The sequence below is a fragment of the Ursus americanus genome, chromosome 22 (genome assembly GCF_024610735.1).
Source record: "Ursus americanus isolate L20-20 chromosome 22, mUrsAme1.1.p, whole genome shotgun sequence".
NCBI classification, from domain to species: Eukaryota; Metazoa; Chordata; class Mammalia; order Carnivora; family Ursidae; genus Ursus; species Ursus americanus.
In genome coordinates, this window is record NC_142148.1 from 15,272,351 (window position 1) to 15,289,779 (window position 17,429).

At 52.9% G+C, this 17,429-nt stretch overlaps 1 protein-coding gene across 1 annotated transcript; it reads left to right on the forward strand.

Annotated features, from left to right (window-relative positions):
* The first annotated feature begins 775 nt into the window (after positions 1 to 775).
* On the forward strand, positions 776 to 16,459 carry TOMM34 (translocase of outer mitochondrial membrane 34). The gene is made up of 7 exons (XM_045804711.2): positions 776 to 1,019; positions 4,783 to 4,882; positions 6,013 to 6,165; positions 9,002 to 9,171; positions 11,936 to 12,083; positions 15,227 to 15,353; positions 15,577 to 16,459. Exons 1-7 carry the CDS (start codon positions 893 to 895, stop codon positions 15,679 to 15,681), a joined length of 930 nt encoding a protein of 309 aa, XP_045660667.2. The 5' UTR covers positions 776 to 892; the 3' UTR covers positions 15,682 to 16,459.
* Positions 16,460 to 17,429: the final 970 nt, after the last annotated feature.

A 17,429-nucleotide genomic window follows, 5' to 3' on the forward strand; every position in this document is an offset into this window, starting at 1 on the left:
GGAGGGACAAGGTGAAAGACCTGAGGAGTCAAGAAAGGCTTTCAAAGACCACGGTTGAGTTGATTATAGGTGGAGACAGGATCAGGCAAGAGGAAGTGTTTGGAAAAGAACTGCAGGAGGGGGGCACATAAGCAAAGGTTAGGAATCAAGAGAAACAGCTTCATGGGCGCAGGGGGCAACAGGCAATTAAAAACACTGACACATCAAGTGGGACACAGTTAAGCCAGAGGACGCTGAAGGTAAGCTGAAGTTCCCCTCAGCGAAAGATCCTCATGAACCTATCGGTGCATTCATTTAGTAAATCAACATCTACAGAGCACTAGGTACCAGTTAGTTTCCAGCCTCAGTGCCTTTGCACTTGCTATCTTTCTGTCTGGAACAGCACTCCCTAAACCTTCTCCCGCTTCTTCAGCTCAATTACTTCCTCAGAGACGCCTACCGCACCGGAGGACGCCCCCTTATCTAAAAGAGTCCCCACGTGGTCCCTTTCCATGACATCACTATTTTGTTTTCCTTCTAGCACTAATCCCATTATGAGATTATCGTCTTCGTTTGTTCAAGTTAATAGCCTGTCGGTTCCCACTAGAATGTAAGCTCCCCGAGAGCCGGGACCTGGCCTCTTTCATTGTTCGCCCAGAGTTTTAGCATTCCCAGGCTCTCAGCCTACCTCCAGGGACCCAAGCACGCTTCGCTAGGTAAGTCCCGACCCGAGCATGCGCAGAAGGCCCCTGGCGCGCGCAGCGCCGGCCCCGCCCCGCGCGTCCCGCCCCCTCCCGGGCAGGTTGGCCGTCGGACTCCAGTCTTCGCCGGTCGGCGCTCCCGCCCGCACGCTGTTGCGCACGCCTTGGCGCGGTAACGGACGCGCCCCCCGGTGCGCCGGCTCGGCCCGGGGATGGGCCCGAAACTCGCGGACTCCGTGGACGGGCTCCGCGCCGCCGGCAACCAGAGCTTCCGCAACGGCCAGTTCGCCGAGGCCACGGTGCTCTACAGCCGCGCGCTGCGGACGCTGCAGGCGCAAGGTACGACCCTGGCCCCCGTTTCGCCGCCAGCCGGCCTCTCCCTCCGGCGTCCCCCACGGCGGTCACCCAGACCTCGCTCCTGCCCGGGGTGCCTGGGGCTTGCTTTCCCCGCGGCCAGCTGGCTCACCAGGCCCGCCGGGCACCCTTCCCGCCCATTCCCCACTTTGGCATCCTACGAGAAACTTCCTTGGCCCTTTTTGCTTTTTTTTTTTTTTTTATTGTAATACGGTTTTATTACTGGTGCTTTTTCACATACTTATATATCACAAACATATTTCCATATTAATGGTGTTTTATCACATTTTTTATTGCGGGAGGGGGAAGCCCACAGCATTAAATTTACCTTCTTAACCATTTTTAAGTGGAGTATTAAATACATTCACATTGTTGTGCAACAGATCGCTAGAACTTTTTCATCTGCAGCAGTGAAATTCTACCCCCTAAACACTAATCTTCCTTCACTCCCCTTAGCCCTCGGTTTCCACCTTTCTACTTTGTGTAGCTCCGACTGTGATTAGTTTAGATACTTAAGATGAGTGAAGTCATACAGTATTTGTCTTTTGTGACTGACTTATTTTGCTTAGCATAATGGCCCCGAGGACATTGTAATCCATGTTGTAGCAATGTGACAGATGTTTTCTTCCCTTTTTAAGGCTGCATAATGTTCCATTGTATGGATATACCATTCTTTCTTTATCCAGAGGTAAACAAGGCCTGTCTGATCACCATCAGGGCTCCAAAGAATATAAATACAGTGATGTGGTAAGAGAGGTGACTGGGGAACTCCTTTGGAGTGGAAGGTCAAGGACAGCTTTGAAGAAGTGACGTCTGAATGATGAGAAGAAGCCCAGTGCACAGAGTTTTGGGCACTGAGCATTCCATGGGGAGGGAACTGGCCCCCAGACAGAGTAAGCATGGTGTGTTGCAGGAGACAGAACATAGTGAGCCCGTGGAGGAATAAGAAGTATTGAGGGCAGTTAGATAAGCAGAGCCGTATTGTGTAGGCGTTTTACATGGTAGGCTGTGGTAAGGAGTTTGGATTTTATTCCCTGATGGGAGTTCTACTGGGGAGTTTTGTTTTAAATAGAGGAGCAGCATGTCCTTTATCCGTTCTCCCAGCCTCCAGCTCATGGGTAAGACAGTTTGGAGAAGAGGTAGGTAAGCCTCATTCTAACCAGCCATAGCCCGTTGCCCCAAACCTCTTCTCTAAAGTGTCTTACCCATGAGCCCTGATTTTCTGTAGTACCTATTTCCCTTTGCCTTCCTTCTCTTCTTGGCTAGCATTTGTTGAGTGCTTTGCTGTGTGCCAGACACTACAGACCTCATTCCTTTTTATCTTCGTACAGACCTACAGATAAGACACTTTATAGATGAGTCCAAAAGAGTTAGATTTGTCTACCCTTGGTTATACAATGAAGACATGTTAGAGGCAGGATTTGAATCTGGGTCTGTCTGATTTGCAAGTCCAAGTTTTGAATCATTTTGCGAGGCTTCTCCCCAGATCCTCTCCAAATTCCGATCTGTCTTGTTTGAACTTTTGCAATTTCAAGCCCGCCTTTTGCCCCATCTTGTTTTTCTAGAACACTCCTCTTTAGGTCCACCTCCTCATCTCAGCCTCACTTGATGAAGTCACTGATGAATCTGAGATACTGATTTTTCTACTTTTTTCTTTCATCCTACCCCAGCTGGTCTGGAAAAGCTTATGCTTTTGTATGGATTTATTCTGGATCCTTAGAAAGGCTGGCCTGGTGTCTAGATTTAGTAGGGGACCAGCGTTTGGTTCTGACCTTGCTATTGATTTTCCAGATAATTTCTGGGCAAATCCCTTGATTTCTCTGATAAGTTTTACTGATCTTGAAAGGACAGCAGGGAGCAAGCTAACAAAATGAACCCTTCCAGCAAGTCTGTGAAGTGGTATGTTCACGTGATAGGGGAGCACACGCGATCAGAGGGATTGGGTGACTTGTGCGGGCTCACGGGCAGGATCCTTGGTTCCTCTGCTGCCCTTCCCACCTCACCACTACTGCTTCTGTGCACCCATGCTCCAGCGACTTGAGATGGACTATGAGTTTTGAGTACTTGTGTTCCTCAAGGGCAAGGATATATTTTACTTTTTTTTCTGTACTTTGTTGTCTCACTCAGGGCCTGGCAAAATAAAGGGGAATGTTTTTATCTTACTAGGTTTGTTATTGTTGATATTGAATAAAAGCTATCATGCCTCCATATGGTAAAATATTTAGTGAAACAAAAGTAAGTTGCGGAAGGATAGGGAGTAGGGTGCCACTTAGTTTCGAAAAACTTTGAAAGATGTGAAATGGTATATTCTCGTTCTGTGAATGCCTACGGAATAGAAGTAGGCCAACATGCACACAGGGAGACGTTACATACCAACTTCAGGACTGTGCTGACCTCTGGGGGTCTGGGAGGAAGCAAAAGGAAAAGGAACAGGGTGAGTGGAGCTTTAGCCATCTCGAGAAAGGTTGGAAACAAATATAATGTATGCCAAGTCCAGTGATGGATGTCAAGTATCTGTTATACTGTTTTCTAGAAGTTTTGTAATTTTCGGAAAAGAGTTTGTTTTACTTCTTTGGGGTGTATACCCAGGAGTGGAATTACTGAGTCAACACTTAATGATTTGGGGTTTTTTTGTTTGTTTGTTTGATTTCCGTTGTGGCTTATACTAGTGGGTATGAAGTGGTTGAAAAATTATTTTTTTGGGGCGCCTGGGTGGCACAGCGGTTAAGCGTCTGCCTTCGGCTCAGGGCGTGATCCCGGCGTTATGGGATCGAGCCCCACATCAGGCTCTTCTGCTATGAGCCTGCTTCTTCCTCTCCCACTCCCCCTGCTTGTGTTCCCTCTCTCGCTGACTGTCTCTATCTCTGTCGAATAAATAAATAAAATCTTAAAAAAAAAAAAAAAAGAAAAATTATTTTTTTAAGATTTTATTTATTTGAGAGAGAGAGAGCACAAGAGGGGGGAGGGTCAGAGGGAGAAGCAGACTCCCTGCTGAGTGGGGAGCCCAACGAGACGTAGGGCTCGATCCTGGGATTCTAGGATCATGACCGGAGCCAAAGGCAGACACTTAACCAACTGAGCCACCCAGGCGCCCTGAAAAATTATTTTTAAAATTGAAAGTCATTGTGGCCACACAGTAAAAAACATGGGCTTCTGAGATTCCTGAGAATAAGGATGGGCTTTAGAGAAGTGTCTGATAATTCTCATCTGCACTGGGTCGCTTGAATCCTTCCCCTGATTAAGTTCTGCGTAGTCCTGCCAGACCCAGAGGCCTCCCTGGCAAAGTCCCCTCTGATTTGAAAGGTAGGATTAGTCTCTGTCTCACCTGCGCAGTCTCTTTATCACATTTTTCTTTGCCTTTTTCAGGAACCCCTCTTATTGGGTTTACATGCTTTTTGTAACAAAATTCACATACACGCGTGCACGCACACACACACACACACACACACACACACACAGTTACAGCATGGATTTCCTTGAGCAGAAGCCAGCTGGTCCATATTTTGTCTTCTGCTGGTCCTAGCTTCAGTGCTGGAGTGAGTGAAGGAGAAGGTGTCTGGTTTCCCGTGAGTGGCGGGAAGCTTGCTGCTCTCGCTCCCACGTGCGAATGACAAACCTGGCAGCCCATCAGACCCCACAAGCCCAACCAGGAAGCCCAGAGAACTCTGGGTGTGAAATACACCCCAGAGTCCCCAGGCATCCATTTCCCACCCTGTTAATCTCATACTTTCCGCTTCCCCCTGGGCAGGTTGTTCGAACCCCGAAGAAGAAAGTATTCTCTTCTCGAACCGCGCAGCATGCCACTTAAAGGACGGCAACTGCAGGGACTGCATCAAAGACTGCACTTCGTAAGTGGGCGGGGGTGATCTGGGGCCCTCAGGGTCTCAGGAGAAGAGGCTGCATTCATCTGGCCTGTTCTCTGATTGGGGTCGATCCCAGCAGTTACCACTATGTCAGATAATGGGGAGGTGTCCCTAAGTGTCACCAGCTCACCGAGGATAGGGGGCTCTACTTGGTGCTTGCGGCCCCTGACTCGTGTTTTTGGAGTCTGCTAAAGGAGGAGGAGTCAGGTGGGGGGGGGGGACTTAGAGGTGGGCCTTACAGGCCTTGTGAGATCAGGGACCCGAGGACGAGGGAGAGTTGCAGGCTAGTGACTGGCTCACCCCGGTGTTTTCTTGGGTGGATGGGGCGGGGGGAGAGGGATAGAGGTTAGTGAATGGCCTCAAAAGAAGCAAGGAGAAGGTGTCCATCGATGACCAGTGTAAAGAATGTTCAGCGGTTTGTCGTACTTCTTTCTTCTGCAAGCCAGTCTGACACTGCCCTCTCTCCTCATCACTGAACTGGCACCCGTTCCCGTGTTCTCAGACCCGATATACTGCAGCATTGCGTTAGGGTCATGCCCTGGTGGTAGCTGAGAGAGGAGGAGGAGCGGTGAGCGTGCTCACGGGGCCTGTGCTCCGTTGCTCTGTACCAGGCCCGGGCTGGGTTTCCTTCCCCGAGGGCTCATGACCGCTCTGCAGGGTAAGTTTACTGTCCCGCCCAGGCTAGAAGTGGGTTGCAGCCGATGGAGGCCGTAAGGTGATCTGCCTGGGGTCACGTGGCTGGTGGCAGAGGTAGCGTTCAAACAGCAGTCCGTCTGACTGCGGGGCCTGTTTCTCCCACCGGGTCAGACTCCATAGAAACACATGGAAGCACGAGAGCTACAGGCACTTGTTCTTGATTTGGGGGCGGTTGCAACTCGGAAAATCGGTGCACGGACACACAGATTTCACGGTCTTAGTGGTTTTCTGCCCATCATCCCTGCTCCACTTCACTCGAAGTCGGAAAGTCCCTCTGCTAAGGTTTGACATTTTCGGCAGCATCTCTGTGCCAGATATGACCTCCTGTATACCGAATGCTGCAGAGGACCCTGCCTAGAAGCTGCGGGGGGAGCCCCGGTGACTCAGCAGCCAGATGACATTTCTGCCTCCTGCTCTAGCGCGCTGGCCCTGATTCCCTTCAGCATGAAGCCCCTGCTGCGGCGAGCATCGGCCTACGAGGCTCTGGAGAAGTACCCCCTGGCCTACGTGGACTACAAGACCGTGCTCCAGATTGATGACAGCGTCGCATCGGCCCTGGAGGGCATCAACAGGTGAGCCTGAGTCACTGCGGGCGGTCTCTCTGGACCTCCCCGGCCTCTTGGATGCACTCGGGCCCACGGCTTTGGTCATGTCCTGGGGGTCCCCTGCGACCTAATGAGCGCGTGGGGAAGGTGCAGAAGGAGAGTCCGCTGTTGTGGTTATTTAGCAGGGCCCTAAGGGGCCAGGGTGAGAGGACTGATGACTTGATGGGCCTGCTCAGATTCATTCATTAGTAATAGGTGACTGAGCTCTGCATAAGGCATCGTGCCAGGTGCCCCGGGGAGGACCCCACTTGCTTCACAGACCTAACTAGAGTGGGGAGAGTAGGACATGGGGGCAGGCAGCCGGGGCATGAGGCTGTGGGGTGGTGTTTGCGGGGATGGGTCGGTCTGGGGTACTGTGACCCCTCATGAGGCCCTCAGACGCCATTCCGTTCTGGGCTTATGTGTGGTGGTTTGTTTCCGCCTCATGGATGCCCTCGTTTGTGTGACCGATCGTGTTTCCCCTCCCTGCATGGGCTGCTGAAAAGCCAAATGCCACACTCATAGCAAACCCTTCACAGGACTTCGTGGCGTGTGTATTGTGTATCATTTTTAGCTTGTTTTCTCTCTGCCTCCCTTTACTTTCAGTCATTCAACAGAATCTGGCACTTCTGTGTGCCCGACTTTGCACTAGGGCCTGGGCTGATGCCTGACACATAGCTCTTCCTCCCCTAATGGAACCCCCGGTCTCTTGGGGAACCCCAATCAGTCATAGCCACACACACCACAGTGTGGTGAGTGCTGCAGTAGGAGGCAGCCCAGGGAGCCGACGGGGCAGAGAGGGGCACCTAACCAGCCAGGGGGAGGGAGGAAGTCAGTCAGGACTTTGAGGAGGTGAGCTGAGACTGAGAGATGAAGAGCTCTGGGGCCAGGGCAGCAGGAAGGGCAGGATGATGTGTTCCAGGAATTGGCGCTGCTGGTGAGGAGCTCAGCTCAGACGTGTGAGGTGAGGCCAGACCACACGGGGCCCGGACCGAATCCAGGCACGGTGAGGCTTTGTGCAAGGGTCCTCAGCAGGGGGGCCGTGTGAGCGGGTTTGAGAGAGAAGGTCCCTGGCTGCCGTGTTGCAGGATGACATGAAGGAGAGCAGAGTCGGAAGGGCTGGGCGGTAACTCAGATGGTGGAGATCGTGGGAAGAGGACAGTGGGACCAGTTCTGGGGACAGTTAGGTAATAGTTCAGTGAATTTGGGTGTTGGGGGTGGTGAGAAGGGAAGACTAGGAGAAACATCCTGGTGGCTGACCTGTAGAGTCAGGGGGACCTTGAGATGAGAGACGCGAGGCTAGTGGTTGATATTTATATGGGTTTTAGAGCAAAAAGAGACCAATACAAGGCAGACCTGTGGGTTCGAACATCATCAGCATAGAGATGGGTTGAGGTTGTGGGAGAAAAAAAGACCCCCACAGCAAATGAGCCGGGGGAAGAGGATGGCACTTGAAGATTACATTTGAGGGACTTCGGGGGAACAGCAGCTGGAGGGGAGGAGGAAATTTGGAACATTTAGGGAAGAAGTATTTCCAGAAGGATGAAAACCTCATTCCCATCAGGGCACCATCAGGTGTTCCGTGAGTTAAGTGGGCGGGTTTAAGAATGAGAGTCACTGGTGGTTGTGATGGAAGCATTCAGAAGGGTCAGAAGCCCGGGGGGCAGTGGATGCACGAAGCTCGGCCGTGAAGAGGCAGAGGAGTCCCCCTGCGATGGCAGAGCGGGGTCTCCAGGGGGGTCTTACGAAGCGAGGAAACAGTTACATGCGGCCAGTTGGAGTCGGTAGAGAGAGGATGAAGCTAGAGGAGAGCCGCTGGCTGTGGTTCCTGACAGAGGCAGGACGAGGCGAGAGCCAGAGCTGAGGTGGAGAGACTGGCCTTGTCACTTCTTCATGTGTGACAGGAGAGAAGGAGGAGGGATTCGGTGCCCATGCAGGTGGGTTTGTGTTTGTATGACCAGGAAGTCTGCCCTGAGAAAGGAGGAGGGTGAGGGAGCTGGGCCGAGGAGGGCAGAGATTTGAAATAGCTGTGCCAGTCAGAAAAACAGCCGTGGGGGCTCCATCACAGACCAGGACGTCTGTGATGCTGTCCTTCTAGTCACACAGGAGCACAGTCGTTGGAGCAGGAAAAGCATACAGTTGGCGTTATTCACTGATCGAGCACATACTTAACTGGGCCCAGGTGGGTGTCCAGGGATGTGCCAGGGGCTGGAGATCACTTAATCAAACGGACATGGTCCCTGAGCAGCATTTGAAGCAAGTTAGCTGGGCCCAGAAGGGGGAGATGGAAAGTGAAGAGATCATGCCAGGTAGAGGGAAAAGCATGGACAAAGGCTGGAACAGACGGATCAAGAGGGAATATGACACACAGTAAAAGTGGAGGGCGGGGGAGGGGACTGGATCTCAGGCCCCGTCAGCCTAGGGAAGTGGGAACCGCTGGAGGATGTTAAAATCTGAGAATGACCTAAGATTTGGATTTTATAAAAATTTCTGAGCATGAATCGAATGTCAGGTGCGTGCATGGCCTTATAATAGATCCATTGAGAAATGGATCCTTTCTTGGGGGCATGCATGGTCCTTTGGGGGTAAGGTTTAAGTACCCTTAACAAGCAGCCGTCACCACTTTGAAGTTAACGGAGTGTGGCCAAGTCAGGGCCAGGCAGGGAGGGAGTGCCGTGGTGGCAGACTTCTGTTCCTTTCCTGCTGCCCGTCAGAAGGCTATACAGGGATGGTGGCTCTTACGCACCCCCTCTGGATTTATGAGGGGAGGGCTATCTTCCTGCCCCAGCCGGAAACCTCCCTGTACATCTGTCTGCCTTTCCAGAATGACCAGAGCTCTCGTGGACTCCCTGGGGCCCGAGTGGCGCCTGAAGCTGCCCTCCATCCCCTTGGTGCCTGTCACAGCTCAGAAGAGGTGGGATTCCTTGCCTTTGGAGTACCACAAAGAGAGCGCTAAGAGCAAATTCAGAGAGACCACAAGTGCCAAGAGCAGAGGTAAGCTGCGACTTCCTGCCCAGAGTGTTACAGTCTCCCTGTGGCCACTCTCTTTAGAGTAATCCTATAAAAACTGGCCTTGCTTAAGCTGAGCTATAGAAGTTATCTACGAAGCAAAACAAAAAGTCTTCACCTCTTAGAGATTGTCTTCTCAGTTCTCGGTCTCTCAGTTCTCCCACCCACCCCTGTCCGGTTCAGAGAGAAGGCACATTGGACGCTCAGCCCGGTGCGTAGTGTGCAGTGCAGTTCCCTTCTCTTTCCTCTGGCAGCGCCGGGGATGGATGATCTAGGATGTTTTTGGTGGCAAGAACAGAAAACTCAACACGATAAAAGTAACAAAGAGAACGTATTGGCTCACGGAACTGAAAAGTTCCAAGTCAGGTTCAGGCAAGGTTTGCTCCAGCAGCTCACTACATTATCAGACTCGGACTCCTTTCCTCTGTACTCCTCTCAGCTCTCTCCTCTGGTGTGTCTGCTTTGTCTTGGGGCAGTCTTCCCTCCCAGTGGTAAATAGCTATAAAGTACTTCCTGGCCTCGTCCCCATAATCCATGCCTCATGGCCCAGAGGAAGAGAAAAAGAGCTCCCTAAGAAAGAGAGGGTTTCTTTCCTTTAAGTCCCTTTAAATACCCCGTCTGCGTGTATTCTGGCCTGTTTCGTCACAGGCCAGCCTCTGGGAACTGGTCACTGTGACCAGGGGCTGAGATTTTGTGATGAGCTCTGCCCTAAGCTATCAGCCGCCACCTTTATAGCGAGAGGGTGATGCTTCCCCAGGAGCACACACACCACGTGAGGCCCTGGAGGTGAATAGAGAGGGGAGATCAAAGCCAGGTAGCCCCCAAACAGGAGACTGTCCACCTCAACCGTGTAAAATAGCCATTCTTCAGGCGGCGGTTCACCGGCACCCCGGGGAATTCGCTGGGCCAAGGGAGCTGGGTGTTAGAGGTACACCAGGTGTGAGGGCAAGAGCCTCGCCGTGAGTGGTAGGGGGGAGGGCAGGGTCACTCCCCTTCCCGGGAGGGAATGTGTCTGGCCGGGGGTAGCATTCCCTTCGGTTTGAGGGAACCTGGTGAGTGTCCCCCCGCTCTTCTCCAGAATGGAAATGTGGGGTGCTAACGAGCTAGATGGCTTCAGGGCACCTGCCAAGTAGTTCCTTCTCTCAGAGTCACCGGGCTGTCTGTTTTCCAGCTCTGTGCCAAGCAGCCTGACCCAGAGAGGACAGACAGTCTTGGCCTTCAGGAAGCTCTCTGTCTCACGAGAGACGGAGACATACAAACAGCATTTGAAAATACAGGAGGAAGGGCACGTGCTTTAGAGCTTCTAGTATCTGGGGAGTTGGAAACAGGAACTAACACGTGTGCACTTGGAGGAGTCAGAGAGAGCTCCCGGAGGAGGGGGACATGCTGAGCTGGACATTGAGGGGGTCAGGGGGGCGTTCTTCAGGTAGGAAGGGGAAGGGAGGGGGATCTCTGGAGAGACGGTGAGAGCTGGAGAATGCAGTGCGTGGGTACCGCAGGGGAGCGGTGGGAGTCAGCACGACTGGGGTGCGTGGTGTGTGGAGAGCCTGGGGTGGCCGAAGGGGTGTGGACGCCACAGCCCCCAGGAGACGCGCAGGAAGGGTCATGGCAGGATGTTTGCAAGAACAAACGACAAAACTGGAAACAGCGCAGATCTCGCAGTAGAAGGGGTGAGAGAGCCATTCCGAGCAGTGAGGACGAGCTACACGGATATGCATCAGAACAGCCGAATCTGAGGAACACAGCGCTGGGGGAAAGGAACAAAGCCAAGCCGTAGAGGAATACTTCGAGTGATTTATTCTTTTATGTGAAATTTAAAAACAAACAGCAAATGGTTTGTAGGAACTATCATATATAGTTAAGCTACCAAGAAGGAAAAGGGGGAAGGAAGCACAGGATTGGGGATCATGGTTTCCTCTGGGGGTGGATTGACTTGGGAAGGGGGCCCCACAGGGCTTTAAGGGTCTTAGTAAATGTTCCATTTCTTAAGGTGAGGGATGAGTTCAGAGGTGTTCGTTTTGTTCCTAAAACCTTACCCATGTCGTAAATATTCAGGATTTTATAAAGATAAGTTTTTAAAAATTAAACCCGGTGATCTGGGAGCTGGGGCTGGAGCGTGGAGGTGCGGCCGTGCAGTGGAGGGCCCGCGGGCCAGGCGAGCAGCCCGGGTTTCACCTCGTGTCTGTCCGTGAAGGCTGGGGCCGAGCTGCGTGGGGTGGGTGAGGGAAGCTACAGGCTCAGAGCAGAGATGAACGCTGGTCTCTTCTGAAAGCCCAGGAGCTACACCCTGTCTCAGGTGCTTGCTTAGTTCAATACTTACTCTCCTGCTTTAAGTTTATAGGGGGTTCTGCACTTTGTGGTGGACTCTCAGGTTTTGTCCTGACGCTAGCCCCGGGTGGGGTAGCTAGTGCCCCATCGTACAGAGAAACTGAGGGCCCAGAGACAGGCAGGTCCCCCGAGGCCCCCGGCTACTACGGGGCCGTGCAGGGGCTAGAACCCAGCTTGCTCCTTACCGCGTGTCTGTCCTTACGTGCATGGCTGTGTGTTTCCACCCGGAGTCCCCAGCCTCCTCTGGCTAACTGCCCAGAAGCCGCGTGGGGCCTCCTTCCTTGGGGAGGCTGCTGTAGAGCAGGGTAGGGAGTCTCAGGGTGGGGGGGTCGCCGACGACTCGAAGAGCCGATGTCGGCGAGGCCTCGTGGATCTCGGGCACCCGCTCCATGGCTCTTTCCTCTTCTGCGTTTGCATCTAGTGTCTTCTTCTGGGGATGTGGAGAGAGCCAGAGTTCTGAAGGAGGAAGGCAATGAGCTTGTAAAGAAGGGAAACCATAAGAAAGCGATTGAGAAGTACAGTGAGAGCCTCTCCTTTAGCGACATGGAGTCTGCCACTTACAGCAACAGGTATCGTCCACGCAGCCGCTGGCCTGGGGGGTTTCAGGACGGTGGCTGTTGTCCCATAGTCTCCTCCGTTCCCAGCGTTTAGTCAGGATGTTGCAGCTCAAAATAGGCATGCCCAGCTGTTGTGGTCACCGTGAGGCAGGTGGGACCAGTGGCATTCGCTCTCTTAAAGGAATAGAAACTGAGCAACGCCAGCATGGAGCCTGGGCTCTGTCAGCCCCCCACCCCCTCAGGGTTTCGTGGACCGTCCAAGTGAGCACACTCTGTAAGTGAGAGCAATGTGCCTGTTACATAAACACAACCTCAACACGTGTCTCGTAGCCCGCCCCCTGGCCCCAGCCCCACGGCTTCCCCGGACCCTCCTGTTAGAAGGGTTGACACTGTCTTGGCGTCAGGACGGAACCCAGGGTGTGGGCTCACTATCACCCGGCCTGGGAGCAGGAGAGACGGTGCCGTCCAGCCTGAAGGGTGTGGCCTGTGGCGCAGTGGAACATCCCTCGCCCCGAGCCGTCCGTGACTGCTGGTTCTTTCCACCGACAGTGGGGGGACCATCCCTTTATTGGGTGGGAGTCACGGTTTTGCGACACACTCAGGTGTCCTGGTGGTAGGTGGTCTCCCCCTTTTAAAGTCCAGAAATCAGAAGCTCAGAGTCAGAAGCGCTTTGCCTCTGCTCACCCAGGCAGTAAATGGTGGAGACAGACTTGCAGCCTGGCTCCGATAAGATCTTGCTATTAGTTTTACTGTGGGAATCTTGAAACATTCAGCAAGGGACCTTATCTGCTCCAAATCTTGCTTATAAAAGACTTACTATAAGATGTTATAAATTGTTTCTCCCACCCTGCTCACATGCATACTACTCTTTAGTTCAAAAATGTCGGATTTACTATCTGTCCATTTCCTATCCAACATTCTTGGGATAAAATGTGTTCCAGATCTGAGTAAGGTCATATGGTCCGTATATTGGACCACAAAATGCTCCCGCAGGCTCTGGGGCAGTGGCTGAAGTTCATTGTTAACATTTCTGCCTGAAACACGGGGAAATCGCACGTTCACATGGGGCCAGTGTTAAAGACTATAACCTCGTGCTTGCGCGGGTCAGGTCAGGTTTTGCTGTCAAATAAGTTCAAAAGAGAACTTTCTGTTTTAAAGCATAGATTTTGGAATTTGGGACCTGTGGTTTTACTGGCTGATTGGACCAGGGGTGCCTCAGACTGTCAGGTGAACTGGAAGGAAGGGCTGCTGCCGGTTTGTTCTAGGTTTCTCATCAGCACTTTGACTCCCCCATCCCTGGGCCTGCTGGACTCACTCGCCTCATACTGCGAGAGACCTCTATTAGCCTATTTTCCTGGTTTTTTAATACATTCAAGACAGTGCTTTGTTTTGTTTAAATACGATTTTTCACGCAAGTGTGTTCGTGCCACACTGTTTTAATTGTTAGAGCTTTATGCTACCTTGTCGGGCTGGTCTTCTCCTTGTTCTCAATCAGGGCATCCCTGGCTACTTTCAGCTTTGCTCTTCTAGCTAAATCTTAGGATCATTTTGACAGACTCCAAAAAGTACCTTGGTGGACTTTTGGTTGTGGTTACGTTGGATTTATAAATTTAATTTCGAGGACTGATAACTTGACACAAAACTGAACTTTCCATCCATTGCGGCTGAAATTAGACCACCTCCTGGATGCCATTTTAATGCCCCGCCTTGTGCGTATGCGTCTCTGCACACCGGGGCATCGCCTTTGGCTTCCTTCCGTTCTCTCTGTGCAGTTGGTTCCCGAGTGGGGCTATCCCTCGGGTGCCCAGCACCTACAGCTTGCCCCGAATGGACCTTCAGAAGGGTGTCATTTAAAATGAAAAATGAACCTGAATCCCTGCCTCACTCTGTATTTTAAAATAAATTCTAAGCGGATCACAGTTTCAAATGAAGAAAGTAAAACCATTAAGTTCTGGAAGAATGTGTGGAATAGTTATCTTGCAGAGGGCACAGTATTAAAATAGAATTGTGGGGTGGGGGATAGGGACCAGAGAGGTCGTTAAAGGAAAGGTAAATTTGATTTCATAAGGTTAAAAAGCCTATGTAAAGATACTGAGCTTTGCTCATATTTAAAGCAACTACATTAAAACAGACCTTGTTTCCTTCCATTATTGACGGAAGTTAAAGACTGACGCCCAGGGTTGGTACAGGTCCAGGACAATAGAAAGTTACCGATAGAGCCTAGGAGAGCAGCTCCTTTGGAGAGCATTTTGGCAGTAACAGTCACGATTATAAACGCGCTGCTCACCCGTCCGTTCCCCCCAGGAGGCATCCAAGTGTATCCACAAGGGTGCTCGCGGCAGCACCCTGTATGTACAAACTGGAAGCAATGGAAAATATTTCCAGATAAGGAATTGGTAAAATAGGTCATGGTTCACCCAGCTGAGTGAATACTGCCCCCGTTGGCAATGGTGAGGTGGAATGGATGGGGTTACAGAAGGAGTGCCAGCACACCTGCTCTCAGTGGCCCTCTGGGGAAAAGCATGGGGAAGATGTCCATGCTTTTCCCCCGTAGATGCAGGACGTTTTGTTGTGTGGATGTATGCAACTATTTTTTTTTCCATGATTATGAAAATATTCACAATGTAAGTTGAAAGAATTGTGCATTGAACACTCCTACAACCACCATCTAAATTCCCCGTGAACGTTTTGCTACGTTTGCTCCATCGCTCCGTAGCCGTTGACCGGTCCATCCCAGTTTGGGCGCATTTCAGAGTGAGCCGCAGACCTCTTCACGTCTCCCCGCTAACATGTGCACAGGCGCATCCTCGGGGGCCAGTGCTTAAGGTGGATGACTTTAATCCGGCAAGGGGGAGGTTTCAGGAGCAAAAGAGCCCAGGCTGGGAGCGCGAGGTAGCCCGAGGGACAGAGCCACCCGGTCAGGCTGTGGAGTGCTGCAAGCCGGGCTCCTGTGCCCCCGCAGCGGCGCTGGGTGCCGGCCCGTCCCCTCGCCCCTCCACGCCGATCGGCGGGTTCCCGCTGCAGAGGGGCCAGCCCTGCTGCGAGCGTGAGAAAGCTGCCCCGCCGCCGACTCCCAGATCAGCCCTCAGACCACCCCATGGCTGGTGGGCGGCCTCTAAGCACGACTGACCCCTCCGAACGGTCTTTGCCATCAGAGCGCTCTGCCATCTGGCCCTGAAGCAGTACAAGGAGGCAGTGAGGGATTGCACGGAAGCCCTCAAGCTGGATGGAAAGAACGTGAAGGCATTCTACAGACGAGCGCAAGCCTACAAGGCACTCAAGGTAAAAAGGGCCTGACTGCAAGGCACCAGCTGAGCCGTCTGTGCCTGTGGTGGCACTTCCAGAGCATAGGCGGGGCTGGGGGGGGGGGGGGCACGTCCCTTCCCGTCCAGGGGAGCCCAGGTGGCTCAGGGCAGGCCTACGGGCTGGGCTTCGAGACCCTCTGCTCTGGCCGCTCTGGCCCCCCTCAGTCAGGTCTCGTCCTCACCGCCTTCTGTCCCCTCAGGACTACCAGTCCAGCTTTGAGGACATCAGCAGCCTTCTGCAGCTCGAGCCCAGGAACGGCCCTGCCCAGAAGCTGCAGCAGGAAGTTAACCAGAGCTTAAACTAAAGACCCAGAAGGTTAGCGGGAAACCTCTGCCCGAGCACCCTCCTCTGTGCCTGCTCCTGGGACCCAGCGTGCCCCCGGGTGAGCTCCGAAGCGACTCACAGGCGATGGCTTCCCACCCCTTATGAGGCTTTGCTTACTCAAATTAAGCTCAGAGTAGTAAAAAAAAACAAAAAACCAAAAAAAAACCAAAAACCCAGATGTTGTTGTTTTGCTGGAATGGTCCCCACTCCCCCCTGCCTCGGACAGCTAGCAGAGCACTGGCCCTGCCCCTGCCCCCAGCATGCTCCCCACTGCCGCCCTTCTGGCTTCACTGGACCCCGTCTCACTGTGGTTCATCTGCTCAAACTGAGCTGGGGGGAGGGGGAGAGGGATCAACTGGAGCCCGAAGCAGCCTGTGGAGCTGGTTCTCCAGGGCTGCCGTCCCCAGCCCGTCCGCGGCAGAGTTCCTGTGTCCGAGCTCCAGTGCCTTTGGCTGGGCCCGCCCTTGGTAGGGCTGCAGAATCCTGACCCGGGGGGCCTCGTCTCTAGTGCTGTGCCGCTCCTCCCGCGGGGCGGCGCCCAGGCCGTTTGAAGGGTCCAGCAGTGTAGCCGCTTCTGGAGGTGGGGTGGCGAGAAAGGCCTTCTTGAAGTCCACGTCCTGCCCCTCCTGGCAGAGACTTCCTTTTGATCTCAACCGTGGCCCCCTCCAGGCTTCTTGGTTCTTTGTACTGTGAAGTTAATTTGAACTAAACAGACTGTGTTGAACTGGGTATGCAAGCTATTGCATTAAACAGCTTTCTGGTACGTAAATGTCTGCCATCCTTACATTTGTGCTTTTTCAGCTTTGTGCTCGGAACCTGGCGGTAAGGAAGAGCGACGCTTGCCGAATACACTTCCTGGGGTGCCTGCATGGGTCAGGCTCTGTGTAGTGCTGGGGACATCACAGTAACCAGACGGGGTCTCTGCTCTCAGAGGGCTGCGGCTCTGGGGGGCAGGGAAGGAGGTCATCAGGTAACCCCAGGAACAACCCGCAGCCGGTGCCTAAGCCTTTTAGACAAGCCCTCCCACCTCGCTTTCCCTGCCTGACTGGGGGGATTTGACCCTGTGGAGGGAAAGGGGTCCCTGAGGAAGTAACGCTTGCCTTGGTTCTACTGTGGGAGTTTAACTGGTGAAGAGGGCGGAAAAGCAGACACAGCAGACATTTGTAGAGGCCCCAGCTGGGAGGAGAGGGTGAGGACCAGGACCAGAAAGTGCTTTCCTGGGCTCTGTCCCGGTTAAAAAAAGGCAGGGGGCGGGGGGACAATTTAAAGATTTTTATTAGAGAGAGAGAGATTGAGAGAACGAGTGAGAGGAAGGGCAGCGAGAGAAGCAGACTCCCCGCTGAGCAGGGAGCCCGACGCGGGACTCGATCCCAGGACTCCAGGATCATGACCTGAGCCGAAGGCAGATGCTTAACCGACTGAGCCACCCAGGCACCCAAATTCTTTTCTCCTAATGGAGCAGCAAGCAGTTTGAGGACTCTCTAAGAGCAGAGGACTTTCAGTGTCCCTTTGCCCCCTTCAGCTGGCAGCATGCTGCTTCTGACCTCTGAAGGACGAGTCTGCTGTGTGAGCAACCACAGACCTGTGAGCAGAGCAGATGTTAGGCTTCACAGACCCATGTGCAGGGCCAAGGGACCAGAGGGGGGAGCTGTGCCCCTTTTATTGTCACCTCTCAGGCAAGACTCTTAACTGACGTGAAGCAGGTTTAGTGGTGACATCCATTCACAA

Bases quoted from the DNA above. Each gene is read 5' to 3' on its own strand.
- TOMM34 (XM_045804711.2), top strand. From the start codon at position 893: ATGGGCCCGAAACTCGCGGACTCCGTGGACGGGCTCCGCGCCGCCGGC. The intron at 4,883-6,012 runs GTAAGTGGGCGG...CTCCTGCTCTAG, and splicing joins TGCATCAAAGACTGCACTTC to CGCGCTGGCCCTGATTCCCT. The intron at 15,354-15,576 runs GTAAAAAGGGCC...CTGTCCCCTCAG, and splicing joins AAGCCTACAAGGCACTCAAG to GACTACCAGTCCAGCTTTGA.